This window comes from Peromyscus maniculatus, chromosome 6, assembly GCF_049852395.1.
Source record: "Peromyscus maniculatus bairdii isolate BWxNUB_F1_BW_parent chromosome 6, HU_Pman_BW_mat_3.1, whole genome shotgun sequence".
Lineage (NCBI taxonomy): Eukaryota > Metazoa > Chordata > Mammalia > Rodentia > Cricetidae > Peromyscus > Peromyscus maniculatus.
In genome coordinates, this window is record NC_134857.1 from 37248526 (window position 1) to 37263148 (window position 14623).

The window sequence follows — 14623 nt, forward strand, 5'->3', positions numbered from 1 at the left end:
ATGTAGACACCACCGCCTGCCAAAAGCGAGGACAGAGACTTAATCCACCAAAGTCAGTGGCTCTGGGAAAGCCTCTCGATGTACTAACCTTGCTTTTGACTCCTGTGGTTTCACTTCTGGCCAACTGTTCTTGTTAACTGAAGTATATCAACCCAGGATATGGTTTCTGGGCTTAAAAGTTCACCTTGAGAAAAGCTGGGGTTACCCTGGGATCCTGAACACCTGGTGTAGTCACTGGCCGGCTAATAAAGGCTTTCTATCAGCTTAACCCTGTGTCTGAGAAGTTTTCTCTGGTGGATACTCTACGACAATATCAATGATGAAGAGCTTTTTTTTTTGCGGACATCAGAGGCTCAGCAAAAGTACTTAACCGAGAGGATCCAAGATGATCTAGGTCCATGAAGTGTGGAGGGCATCTCACAAGGAGGAAACAGGCGGGAAAGAAGGTCTTGTCCATCTACTCTTTCTGTTACCACCTGGTAGCCACACATGACCTGGACCAGCCTTATCAGGAATCCAGACAGGGTCCCAAGAAAAAGATCAAGTATGAAAGAGAAATGAAGAGGTAACAAATGGAAAGAATCAAAAGCTGGCGTCAGGAGGGCTACAAGGGGTGATGACCCAGGGCACCAAGTTTATTAACTGCACAGCTCTTTTTACACCTCTCAAATGGAGAAGCGGAAAATCAACCAGTAAAGAGCGTCAGATGGTAGAACTGCAGGGCGCTCAGAATATCTCAAGTTCTCCCTTGGCAAGGTACGTTCTGGGACAGCAACCAAAGCACCTCACATCTCAGTGTCTGGAACATTTGAGCACATACATATGGGGGGATGCCAAGTGCCAGTTTCTGGACTACAGCCCCTCAAGCCCTGGTGCCAGTGCATAGGCTTTTCCTGGCATGACCCTGGCTAGGTGAAGGGCAAAATGTCCACATCCCATCATCGAGGCATCCAGACAATCTTCAATTCACATCAACGTAATACTGTAACTACCTCTTCCAGCCTTTCTTTCCCATGTGTGCTGAGAAGAATGGCTTGAACTCAGTAATAAGGAGGGCAATAGAGAGACAAGACTTAAGGAACAAGGAAGAAAATCAAACTCAAGAAAGCAGCATTTACCCAGGCTAGAGCTGGGAAACCGAGCCTTTAACTCCAAAACTAAGAACCCACTAACGTGTGGGCACTCAAGGCAGCAAGGCCTCTGAAGAGAAACTTCCATCACAAGCACCCTCAGGCCAGAGACGTGGGTCTCTGTTAGAACTTCTTTCTGATACTGTTAGATACTGCTCTTCTTTAAAAACTCAATGTGTAGTCCTCACCTTTAATCCAGCACTCAGGAGGCAGAGGCAGATGGATTTCTGTGGGTTCGAGGCCAGTCTGGTCTCTACAGCAAGTTCCAGGTCAACCAAAGCTACATGTATAATAGTAATGATCATGCTGGAGCCTTGGTGTATCTTTACTGCAACACTAGCTCAGTCCAGGTGGAGCACTGGTACACTGTGAAACATGAGCAAAGTGGTACAAGGACACTAAGGGTCGGTCCCCTCACTTTCCAGAAAAAGCGGGACTGAAATCCTCACTCACAGAATAAAATAGGCATGTTTGTTGTGATTACCAGTACAATAGTCTGCTAACATCTCCATTTCCAGCTACTCTGTCTGTGATGTAGTGGTCTTTTTTTTTTTCTTTTTGTTTTTCGAGACAGGGATTCTCTGTGTACCTTTGTGCCTTTCCTAGAACTCACTTGGTAGCCCAGGCTGGCCTCAAACTCACAGAGATCCGCCTGGCTCTGCCTCCCGAGTGCTGGGATTAAAGGCGTGCACCACCACCACCACCACCACCACCACCACCACCACCACCACCACCACCACCACCACCATCACCACCACCATCACCCCCACCCGGCTGCTGTTCTGCTTCTGCTTCAAAACTAGGCTGTTTGATCTCTGACACAAGGCCCCTAGAGTCAGGGACAAAATCCCCTGGAGACACATATCTGTCTTTGGGTGTGGTTTTTTGCTGGTGGTTTGTTTTGGAGACAGTGTCTTGCTCTGTAATTCAGCCCAGTCAAGACATTACATAACACATAGGCCTTAGGTTTGTAGCTGTTCTCCTGCCTCAGCCTCCAGAATGCTGGGGTTACAGGCATGAGTCACCATGCCAGCCAAGGGCTAGCTTTGAATAAAACTCTTCTACAAAGTCTGTCTCCGGAGTTCTAGCTGAGCCAAACGTTTGACTCCAGTAGTGCAGAGACTCAAATATTTGTACATAAGTGTTTCTAGCAGCGTTAACACAGTAGCATGAAGGCAGAAGACAACCCAAATGCCCACCAATAGATTGCGGATAAAATCATGCTATCTGTATATACAATGGAATCTTAGCCACAAACCTAAATTAAGTATGGGCACATGTTACTGGTAGTAGAGTCTTAGGGCAGAGGCCCAATACTGGCGGGGGGCGGGGGGATCCCCACAAACAAATATAATGGTGAAAAGGTAGGAGATTGAGGCAGCTGCCAAACTTTATCACGACCCACTTAACATATGCAGGTCCAAGTCACTATCACTGCTTTTAGTCAACACCGCTTCTGCTTTTTTGAAATTACATTTATTTGTGTTTGTGTGTGAGTAGGTCAGAGGACAACTTGCGAGGGTGGGTTCTCTATTAACATTGTATGCATTCCAGGATCAAATCAGATCACCAAACCACACAGCAAGCACCATTACCCACTGAACCATCTCGCTAGTCCCCCCAAAGAACTTCTAATTCCTTGTTACACTGCAAGGTGAAGTCAACAAAAATGTTTTGAAATTAGATGTGGTGGCATAGTGAAATATTTAAAGTGCCTGTGAACTGAACATCTTAAAACAATTCATGTACTGCCCTGGGCATGTTACCTCCGTTTAAAAAAAAAAAATCCTCAATGAACCAATGTGCTTCAAGGTGTAGAATTACCACTGAGTATTTCAATGTGCTCCAACTGTGCCCTTTCTAGATTTTCAGATCTCAATTCTGGGGTGGTTAAAATAAAACTGGTGTTAGGAGCTGATTAGCTGATAAACGCGGTTGCCGCCAAACGGCGGTGAAGGAGAAAACCGACCCCTGCAAGTTGTTCGGTGACCTCCACATGTAGCTGCATGCACACGCACACATGCGAACACACACACACATAGGTGTAAACCAGTGAAGGAGAAAACCGACTCTTGCAAGTTGTTCGGTGACCTCCACATGTAGCTGCATGCACACGCACACATGCGAACACACACACATATAGGTGTAAACCAGTGAAGGAGCAAACTGGCTCCCCCAAGTTGTTCGGTGACCTCCACATGCGCTGCATGCATACACACACACACACACACCCCAAATAGGTGTAAAAAAGACTAAGGAATTCGCCAGCACCCCCAAAGGTAAACCCATGCCCTCCCGTGCCTCTCAAACACTCCCGAGAACTCGCTCCAGGTTCCCGCCCACAACAGAAGCTCTAAAGTCAGTGAAAGCCCGCGGCTCTCCGCGGCGCTCCCAGCCCCTTCCGGCCACCGCCCCGCCTCCAAACTCCGCCCACCCCGCTCAGTCCGCCAATCAGAAGAGCGGCCGCCGGAACTCGCTGTGGGAGGTGCAGGTGAGTGTTGTGTCGAGCCTTGCCCCGCCTCAAGCCCCGCCCCCTCCACTCTCAACTCGCCAATCGGAAGCGCGGCCGCCGGAAGTGGCGGTTGGAGGGTTGGGTGGGCGTTGCAACAGGCCTGTGGCGGAGTCTGAGGCTGGGGGCCGCGGCCGGCGGCTTCGGTGGGCGGGTCGCCCTGGCTGGGGGTGTAGGTCAGGTGTCCGGGAGCGGCCCGGATCGGAGGTGACGGAGCCGGAGGTGGATCTGCACTCGGAGAGTCCCCGGCTTGGGCGGGCACCGCGGCGGCCGTCCTGCGTGAACGCCCCTCGGCACCTCTCGGGCCGCTCCGCCTGCGCTTTAGTAATCGCTGGTCCCCTGGGCTCCGCCGCAGGTATTTCTGGGGACTGCTGCGGGGTTGGCAGAGCGCTTCTTCGGGGGCCGGGGTCCTGGGTAGCTATTGAACGAAGGCCGGTGGCTTCTCTGTGGAGTCGGCGTTCTGAGGGCAAAGCCTGGGTTCAAAAAAAAAAAAAATCTGCAGTTGAGACCCAAGTTGACACCCGGGAAATCAGTGTAGCTGATGGCTACCCTGGAAGCCATCTTTTATCGCCATCAGAGTCCCTAGTGAGGACGCCAAGTGCAAGAAAACGGTGATGAGTACAGACTTAAGTTAGATTGAGTCCGGGGACTGTGGTTGGTATAAACTTCACGTAAAATTAGGAAAAGAAATACGTTGAGTGTTCTCATCAACTCAATTCGTACGCCTTGCATAAAAAACCATGGGTGCTCTGGGCAGTGGTGGTGCACGCCCTTGATGCCAGCATTTGGGAGGCAGAAGCAAGCGGAGATCTGTGAGTTCCAGGTTAGCCGGGACTGTTTCACAGAGAAACCCTGTCTCGAAGAAAGAAAGAAAAAAAACAAAACCCATGGGTGCAGGTGAGAGTGGCCTGAAGGCTGGAGCAGTGGAACCCAAGGTTACACATTGAGAAGGGACAGAATGTCTTCTTCGTAGGTCTGTGATACTTGGGGGAGTCGCTTGCAGTGAGTTCTCTGTAAAATAGAGATATCGATAATGTTTACAATAGTTTTCACACGGGTTCTTGTAGATTATATTTACAAGCAGAATGTAACAGATAACCCGAAGTATATGTTCGTTCTTCATTGCAATAAAAGTTTTAAAATACACTTCCCTTGTAATTTAGTAAAAAAGAAACTGTGATTAGAGTTACCAAATTGTACTTGTAAGTACATACTATAGCTGAATATTTAGATTTAGTGATCAGAAAGATTTCATGTCAATTCAGCTTATATTTCCTCTAGCAATTCAAAGACAGGATTAATGCCATTCTTAAAAAGATTATTCCTGGAATCTATACATTTAGGCTTTTGAAAATTAATATTGCCAGATAATATTTCTTTAGCCTGTACTAGCTTAAGCTTTGGGGTCCTTCTCTCCAAAAAAGAGTTTGGCATAGGAAATCTTGTTTTTCATCACTGGAATGTGCACTTTATCAGAGTCATGTAGATCTGTGGCAGCAAGTACAAACTGATAGGTGAAGAACAGTAGTAAAACAGCCTTTGTTATTTTCAGAGCACAATGTATCACTTCTGGTATGCAGAGTTCCCCTGTGGCTTCTTCTCATTTCTGGGCCCTTACCCCATTCCAAACTTTGACCAGAGTCCAGAGACTGGGGCATGGACATCCATCTTAAAGCTGGATGAGAACTCCTGCACTAGAGGAAAGGTTCTTCAGGAGTGTGTCTCCTTTTCTTAAGGAAAAGGGTCAGAGCAGCTGGGAAATGCAGCCTGGGCATTTGGGGGAATAAGAGGTATTTGGATTTTGGTTTTGCCATCAGGTGTGATTAAAAACTGATTTGTAAAGTGACCTGTATAGCAGTCAAAGCCAGTGGGCAGGTCATAGAATCTGCAGGAAAAGAGGGCTGGAGGGATGCTGGAAAACACTTTTCGAAGACAGTTTTCTCAGTGTGCTACATTTGGGTGGTGGGGTTAGTGATTTGAACTTCGAGACTGTTTGCCCTCCTTAGTGAGAGCTGCTTTGCACCAGCGTGTGGGTAGGTTTAGGGCATTTTCTTGTTTGTTTTCAAAGCATGTTAGAAATGTGTGTACGTTGAGTAATTTTCCTGATAATGGTAGTCTTTCTTTTTATGCTAACAGTCTTACATTTTTGTTTTCTGCAGTATGTAAGAAAGACATGATTTCCACCCCACTTCTGCAACACATCTGAGTTTTATCTTCTTTTTGGATCTGTATCTTATGCAGCTTACACAATGGTAAGCTGTAACAAAGCATACTAAAATTTGTATTTTACAGTATTCTCTTCCTTTAGCTCCATAAAAATAATAGTGTATAGAAACACTCAAATGACTTGGCAGTCATGTTAAAATTTTCTCTATAAAATATCTAGCTGATGTCTTGTCAATTCAGTGGTAGGATTATCACATCTGAATCACACAGATTAACGTGTTAAAAGTTAATTCTGCTTTTCCATTTTTCTGAATCTTTGGTAAGGAGATTGATATAAATGCAAATTATTTGGGAAGGGTTGGGTTTCTTGTGTTTTATATTTCCTCTTACATCTTTTTTGTGTGTGCATGTTCTGCACATGTGGGTATGTATGTTTGGTAAGGAAATGAGAATAACGTCAGTGTTTCTCCTCAAGCTCTGTCCACCTTTTATTTTCAGACAGTCCCTTAGGTCTAGAACTGGCTGAGTAGGCCAGGCTGGCCCTTGAGGTCTACTTCCCATCACTGGGATCCCTGCTGGGTGTCAGCCAGTCTAGCTTGCTTCTGCAGATTCTGGACATTGAACTCTGTTCTTCATGAGGCACTTAACTGTTTTCCCAAACTCCTTCACTTGCATGCTTTAAAATGAATAAATGTAAGCAGGTTTAGTTTGTCACGCCTGTAATCCCAGTACTTGGGATACTTGGGTCAAAGGATCCCTGTAGCCTGGGCTACAAAGTGAGCTAAGGGTGTAGCCCCATCTCTAACCCACCTCAGTGAATAAAGATGGTGATGTGCATCATCTTCCTGCTCTGGAGGGCTTTCCTGTTTATATCTACCCTGTTAGAAAAAAGTGGAAATTGTCACGTGGGATTCTTACTTTTTATTCATACATATTAATGATATACCTTAGGATTTGCATGGTATAAGCATGTCAAACTCCTGGTTCTGCTGATGCCATTTTAGCATTTTAGATACTTAATGATCAAGTGCCCAAAACAGTCATAAAAAACAAAACAAAACAAAAAAACAGGAATGCATTGGAGGATAGAGGAGAGAAATAAAGAAGAGGAATAAAGCATTGTCCTTGTTTCAGAAAATGAAACAAGCACTTAGTGATGAGTGTTAAATATTTATTAATTTTTTTCTGAAAATAACTAATATTGCCAAATATACTATTTGATTTTTACAGCAGCAAGCTCTAGAACAAGCTTTGGATCGTGCAGAGGTGAGACATGACTAATTATAACTGACCATAGAATTCTAAAATTGTTTTTCTATCCTGATAAGTTTCTCTAAACTATCTTAAAATATGGGTCATTGCAGTCTGATGTCCAATTTAAAAATAAATTTAGCTATAAAACGTTTAGAATATATTCATCCTGTGGAATTGCAATTTCCGTACTGAAATACTAGGTTGAGTCCTACTGGGATTTAAATTTTGTTTCTGACCTGTATACAAGGTATAAGTTCATGCATGACAGAGCCTAAGAGACTAAATGGGTTTTTCAGCCTAACCTGTTGCAGATGTACAGTATACTTATAGTTGCTCATATAAAAGCTGAATACACAGTGTTTGACTGATTTCTCTATTTCAGTATATTGTTGAAAGTGCTCGGCAGAGACCTCCTAAAAGGAAATACCTATCTAGTGGAAGGTATGACTGTTTAATTGATAACGTCTTTGAGTCAGTGAAATGAGATAACTACCACTTATGTGTTCTTACTAGGCATTTCAAGTGCTTTCAGTTCTTTGGACAGGTTGGGCATCCCTGACCTGGAAATGAGATACTCCAAAATCTAGAACTTAGGAATCATGATGGAATGTCACAAATGGACATTTTCACATCTAACTTAGGTGACAGTTTATAGTTAGTGTGTTGTCACAGTAAAAAGTAGTATATAAAATTGTCTTCCATGTCTTTCTATAAATGTGTATGAGCCTACACTATAGCCTCATATTTAAGAAAGTGAAGAAGTCCAAAACAGTGCAGATCTCGATCATTTTAGATAGTGCTGAGATGCTCAGATTGCATTAAGAATTCTTAAATTGAAGGCCGGGCGGTGGTGGCGCACGCCTTTAATCCCAGCACTCGGGAGGCAGAACCAGGTGGATCTCTGTGAGTTCGAGGCCAGCCTGGGCTACCAAGTGAGTCCCAGGAAAGGCGCAAAGCTACACAGAGAAACCCTGTCTTGAAAAAACAAAAAAAAAAAACAAAAAAAAAAAAAAAAGAATTCTTAAATTGAGCCAAGCAATGTAACATACATGCCTTTACCATATTGAATTGGTGTTGTACAGGAATTAACAGCCATATTGATGTGGAAACATTGAAATTAATGTCTTGTCATGTTTAGGGGGGTGGATAATGTACTAAATTAAAGTCTTATCTACAAAGTTTTGTTACAGAACTGAAATATTTACATTAATGAAAAGTAAGTAAAATACTTCATGATGATTATTTACCTTGTATATTTATTATTTTTTTCCCTAGAAAGTCTATATTCCAAAAACTTTATGACTTGTATGTTGAAGAATGTGAAAAAGAACCTGAGGTTAAGGTAAATATAAATTCTTTATATTACTGGGCTTTGGAGTTGTGGTAGAAGGGGAAAGTTTAGAACATTATGTTTGAAGCAGCTAGTGATTTATATCTTCGTGGTTGAACATCTTTGTCAACTAGACTCCATTCAGTTCTTTGGCTGACCCAATTCCATTCTCTGGTTAATCTGCTTGAGTTAGTGGTGGTCTGGGTAGTGGGGCATCATTAACAAAGCCACAGTGTGTCTTCTGTTATCTTCCTCTGAGAACTGGGTTTGCAGACTTGAGCTAGTACCTCAATAACCCACTTCTTGAGATTTTGACTGCACATATGGGAAGGATTCAAGTGTGTTAGTAAAAAATGAATTTGGTCAAAGATTAAACCCATGACTGGTTTAATTCAACATAAAGGTGTCTATAATTATAACCAATAGAAGTTGACATTTTTTAAGCAAAGTTGGAATTTTTTAAGTTTTGTTGTATGTGGTTTGTTTGAGATACAGGTTTTACTATGCTGGCATGGAACTCACTGAGGTCCCCCTTCCTCTAGAGTGATGGGATTAATGTGTGTACTACCACACTCAGCTTTACAAAAACATTTTAATGTGGATTTAAAAATAAGCATTAAACAGTTCACAATTTACCCAGAAATGAAGTATAAAATTTGTATATACCTATGAACTCATCATAACAATTTGCATAATTTCTATGTCCATCATCTTAGAAGCTAGACCCAAGATAAGAGAGACACATATAAAGACAATAATGAGAATCAGCAAGCCCAGCTTGACGTATATATTGTCTGCCTGTTTTTAATATAACAGAGGCAGAACTGAGTAGTTGCTGTGCCCTGTAGCCTAAGATGCTATCTGTGCATTTAAGAATCCTAGACAGTGTTTGTTTGTTTGTTTGTTTGTTTGTTTGTTTGTTTCTACTAATTATTTTCTGGGTTTTTTGTTTTGTTTTTAAATACATTAGCCTCCTCTCCCTTTATTTTCAGATTGCACAGTGTTTTCATTCTATGTTGATGATAGATCAAAAATTTATGGTTCCTGGGGCCAGTGAGATAGTTCAGCAGGTAAAGGTACTTGTCATGAAGCCTGAGGGAGGATTCCCAAGATCTATATAGTGGAAGGAGAGAACTGACTTCCACAAATTGTTCTCTGACCTCTTCATGAAGCCTGCGACATGTGTATGCCCCACCTTATACACAATTGTAATTATAAAGCTAGACATTTAATATAAGGTACTTAAAACATTTGGTTTTTTTAATTACTGAAAAAAAATATATTAACTCATCTTTTCTAAGATAGAATGAAATGTGTTTAATCTTTAAGTTGGTTTCATGTAAAGGCATACATCTATAAAATTGTGGATTTTGTTTCCAGATACATGTTAAAAAAACAACTCAGATAGTTCTTAAGGAACTGTTGCATTGAATTTATAGAAAACTGTCTAAGTGACTTCTTTTCACCAGTTAGGTCTCTTTTAGGCTCAACAGTTCAGCTAATTAGACTTGCTGAACTTCTTTACATCTAAGTAGATAAGTTGTTGGAGAATTTTGGCCTTATCACTGTGCAGTTAAAGAGGTTCTCAACTCTTCACTCATATCTGTATTAAATGTTTTTATTATAGAGGTTTCATTTTTTTTCTCTTATTTTTTTCTTTCTTTCTTCTATTTGTTTCTGTCTTTGAAGTAGAGTGTCACTGTGTAGCCCCAGCTGGCCTTCAAGTGTGATGATGATTCTTTTGCCTCAGCTTGCCACATGCTGGGCTTATAGACAGTAGCTACCATGCCTATTTTGTTGTTTGTTTAAAAGTGTTTCTCAACCTTCTTGATGGTTGATACCCCCTTATGTTGTGATTCCCCAACTGTAAAATTATTTTCATTGCTACTTCATACTGTAATTTTGCCACTCTTAGGAAATGTAAATATCCGTGTTTTCCGATGCTCTTAGGCAACCCCAGTGAAAGGGTCACTCTGCACCCCCTCTCCCCCAGGGTTGCAACTCACAGGTTGAGAACCACTAGTTTAAAAGACCATATTGTTATGAACTATGGTTCAGGCTGGCCTGGGACTCAAATCTTTCTGCCTTGGCCTCTTCTAAATGCTGATATTACAGGTACACATCCATGCATAGCCAGTTTATGTTGTGAGTTAATTTGCATAAAGCATACTTGTGAATAAAAATTTAGTTGACCTTGCTGACCTGTGGATTGTGACAGTTCCCAAGTATTTGGGATTGTAGTATGAAAGAAATACCAATAGTGAGTGAAATGTTTATCAAGGCTATAGTATACTGTTTTCACAAAGTTTGCCTCTTTTTAAAGCAGAAATTAAGAAGAAATGTGAACTTGTTAGAGAAGCTTGTTATGCAAGAGACTTTGTCATGTTTGGTGGTCAATCTGTATCCAGGAAACGAAGGATATTCTCTGATGCTCAGGGGGAAAAATGGATCAGGTAAGACCTTCTCAAGTATGCCTGATACAAAATACCTCTGCTTTTAAAGTTAGATGTTTAACTTTTAGTCAGAGATTGTCCTGATTAAAAGACAAATTCTTATTCTGTTTTTTCTCCTCTTGACTTTTGCTAGAATGGTTGACATTGTAGGGTGTAAATTAGCCTTCCTGAACTTGGATTTAAAAAGTATTATAATTGGTCGCGGCGGAGGAGAGGCAGGGTGGGGCCCTCCGCGGCCCCCGGAGGGAAGCTGAGGGACGGCCGCGCTCTGAGTCAAGGGCCGCCGTCGCTCGAGCTCCGGAGCGAAATGGTCGCCCGGGCCCAGGCCCAGGTCCAGGTCCAGGCCGCGGGGCCGCCGCGTGTCCCGTGAAGGGTCGGGCCGGGCCGGGCGGGAGCCACGCGGGGGAGAAGCAGCAGCAGCTGGGGTGCCGGCGAGCAGGAGACGGAGACACCTGTGGCCTCCCACCCCCGACGACGGCCCCTCTCCGGTCTGCAATCCAGGCCAATGTGCAATACCAACATGTCTGTGTCTACTGACGGTGCTGTAAGCACCTCACAGATTCCAGCTTCGGAACAAGAGACTCTGGTGAGACCGAAACCATTGCTTTTGAAGTTGTTACAGTCTGTCGGTGCCCAAAAGGATATTTATACTATGAAAGAGATTATATTTTATCTTGGCCAGTATATTATGACTAAACGATTATATGATGAGAAGCAGCAACATATTGTGTATTGTTCAAATGATCTTCTAGGAGATTTGTTTGGAGTGCCGAGCTTCTCTGTGAAAGAGCACAGGAAAATATATACAATGATCTACAGAAACTTGGTGGTTGTAAGTCAGCAAGAGCCTGCAGACTCCGGCACATCCATGAGTGAGAGCAGGTGTCAACCTGAAGGTGGCAGTGATCGGAAGGACCCTGTGCAGGAGCCACCAGAAGAGAAGCCTTCCTCTTCAGATCCAGTTTCCAGACCGTCTACCTCATCCAGAAGGAGAGCAGTTAGTGAGACAGAAAACGCAGATGAACTACCTGGTGAGCGACAGAGGAAGCGCCACAGGTCCCTCTCCTTTGATGAAAGCCTGGCTCTGTGTGTGTTACGGGAGATATGCTGTGAAAGAAGCAGCAGCAGTGAGTCCACAGAGACCCCCTCAAACCAGGACCTTGATGATGGTGTAAGTGAACATTCAGGTGATTGGTTGGATCAGGATTCGGGTTCCGATCAATTTAGTGTAGAATTTGAAGTTGAGTCTCTTGACTCAGAAGATTACAGCCTGAGTGAAGAAGGGCATGAGCTCTCAGATGAGGATGATGAGGTCTATCGAGTCACGGTGTATCAGACAGGAGAAAGTGATGCAGACTCCTTTGAGGGAGATCCTGAAATTTCTTTAGCTGACTATTGGAAATGCACCTCCTGCGGTGAAATGAATCCCCCGCTTCCACCCCACTGCAACAGATGTTGGACCCTTCGTGAGAATTGGCTTCCCGAAGGGAAAGGGAAAGATAACAGAGAGATCACCGAAAAAGAAGGCTTAGATGTGCCTGATGGAAAAAAAAACTACAGTGAGTGACTCTCAGGAGCCGTGCCTTGAGGAAAGTGATGATAAAGAAGGACATGCCTTCCAGTCACAGGACAGTGAGGACTGCTCCCAGCCATCCACTTCCAGCAGCATTGTGTACGGCAGCCAAGAAGATGTCAAAGAGTTGGAGAAGGAGGAGACACAGAACAGAGGAGAAAGCATGGAATCCGGCTTCTCTCTCAATGCCACTGAACCATGTGTGATTTGCCAAGGGCGGCCTAAAAACGGCTGCATCGTTCATGGCAAAACCGGACATCTCATGTCATGTTTCACATGTGCAAAGAAGCTAAAAAAAAGAAATAAGCCCTGCCCAGTGTGCAGACAACCAATTCAAATGATTGTGCTAACTTATTTCAACTAGCCCTGCCCATAAAAATAGAATTATATATTTCTAACTATATAACCCCCAAATTAGACAACATGCGTCTTATTTTTATTTGCATTTATTTTTATCTACACTAAAGTGAGAAAAGTGTCTTCGTCCACTTAAACTTTGTTGTATAATTGATCTCCTTGAGGGTATGAATAGTGACTGTTTCCTTCTTTCAGGAAAACTTCACTTGATTATATTTACATTTGGGTTTTGATATACTCTGCGTTGGCTGTGTGGCTCCTTTTTTATTTTCCTTATGTTTTAAGTAATTTCCAATTGGAAGGATGGTTGGAAGTGAAATGTGTCCTCTCCAGCTGCAAATGATGATGTGCCCTTTCTGAGGATCGACTGCATTAGAAGCATTTGATTTCCTTTTTTCCCTCTGTTAATAAAGAACATTTAATTTATTTAGTACCTCTCGCGTAAGGAGTTAGAAGCTGTGTGAAGGATTGAATATTTAAGTTTTTGAAATTCTGAAACTCCTTAGTTCTCTAGTGGCTATGGGCTGGAGAGATGACTCTTGGTAAGGCACTTGCTTGTATAAGCCTGATGATGTAAATTTGATCTCTGGAGCCCCCAAAAAGGGGAAGAAGGGAACCAGTTCCACAAGTTGTCCTCCGATAACCACACGTGCCCCATGTGCACACAATTTTTTTTTAAAGGTACGAGTTGTATCTGGTGGTATGTAAGTAAAAAACATGCACCGTATTTTCAAGTGTGTTGTCATACGGAGTGGAGCAGATGATGCACTGATCTCTCAGGTGGAGAATTCTGAGGCCCTTAGAAGCACCTCCTTGGACTTAGCCCCATGGTTCCCAATGTTGCCTAAGTTTCAGGCTGTACTTAGGCTAGGTGTAGAAACCATTCAGCAGAGAGAGTAATTCAGAACATGGATAAAGAGAACTCATTTTAAAACATGCGTAGTATTTTAAAATGAATTCTCCATGTAGATTAACCTCTTGAATCATAATAAGAATCTTTCCCTTTGCTTGAAGGGCCATGTATAGAAGGGGCTCAAGTATAGGAAAATAAAATCCTCCGGACTATAAGTTTAGAGTAACCAAAGGACAGTTTTGTGCTAACCTTGTTGATGTAAGCATCAAAAACAGAAAACACTCCTTGATGAAGTATCCATCACATAAGTAGGAGAATGGCAGGAGCGACGGCTGCTGTTTTGGCTCCTGTGACTCAGTGAAGCTTCTCTCTACAATTTGTAATTCAGAAATGATATCCTTGGGGATTACCAGTTTGCAAATGTTTATTTAGGTGTGGTATACATACATTATTTATTTGCAAATAAATGATTTATTAAATATTTAAAAAAAAAAAAGTATTATAATTGATTATATCTTTACATTTTTTAGATTAATTTATTTTTGTTTTAGTGTATGGATGTTTTGCTTTTATGTATGTCTGCACCACATGTGTGCCTGGTACCTTCAGAGGCCAAAAGAAGAGGTTGGATCCCATGAATGAGTTAAAGATGGTTTTGAGTCACCATGTGGGTGCTGGGAATTGAACTCAGGTCCCCTAATAGAGCAGCCCGAGCTCTTAACTGCTGAGCCATCTCTCCAGTCCCTGTCTCTTCTTTTATATTTTATTTTATTTAGGGGGCCAGGAGAGATGGAGGGAGGATCATGGCACTTTTGTAGTTCCAGGACAACTTAAGGAAGTCAGTTGTCTTCTTCTAGCATGTGGGTCTCAGGGATAGAACTCAGGCTTTCAGGTTTGGCCCCAAGTGCCTTTATCCACTGAGCTATCTTGCCAGCCTGATTATTTCTTTGTAGTTAATAGAACAGGTGATTTTTAACAATTGCTTTTTTTTTCATTGC

General features: G+C 42.7%; 1 protein-coding gene and 1 pseudogene across 26 annotated transcripts in view; both read left to right on the forward strand.

Annotated features, from left to right (window-relative positions):
- The first annotated feature begins 3707 nt into the window (after window positions 1-3707).
- Window positions 3708-14623, forward strand: part of Supt20h (SPT20 homolog, SAGA complex component) — a 39998-nt gene continuing 29082 nt past the window's right edge. For 14 of the 26 annotated variants that reach the window (XM_015996330.3, XM_076574066.1, XM_076574067.1 and 11 more), the window contains exons 1-6: window positions 3855-3994; window positions 5799-5891; window positions 7036-7071; window positions 7442-7500; window positions 8335-8401; window positions 10713-10842. In XM_015996330.3, the coding sequence (XP_015851816.1) occupies window positions 5889-5891; window positions 7036-7071; window positions 7442-7500; window positions 8335-8401; window positions 10713-10842 (295 nt within the window). In that variant the 5' untranslated portion in view covers window positions 3855-3994; window positions 5799-5888. Of the gene's footprint in view, window positions 3995-5798; window positions 5892-7035; window positions 7072-7441; window positions 7501-8334; window positions 8402-10712; window positions 10843-14623 lie in introns of all 26 variants that reach the window. The other 12 variants (XM_015996331.3, XM_076574068.1, XM_076574077.1 and 9 more) reach the window with 2 other exon arrangements.
- On the forward strand, window positions 11213-12837 carry LOC143273847 (E3 ubiquitin-protein ligase Mdm2 pseudogene; annotated as a pseudogene).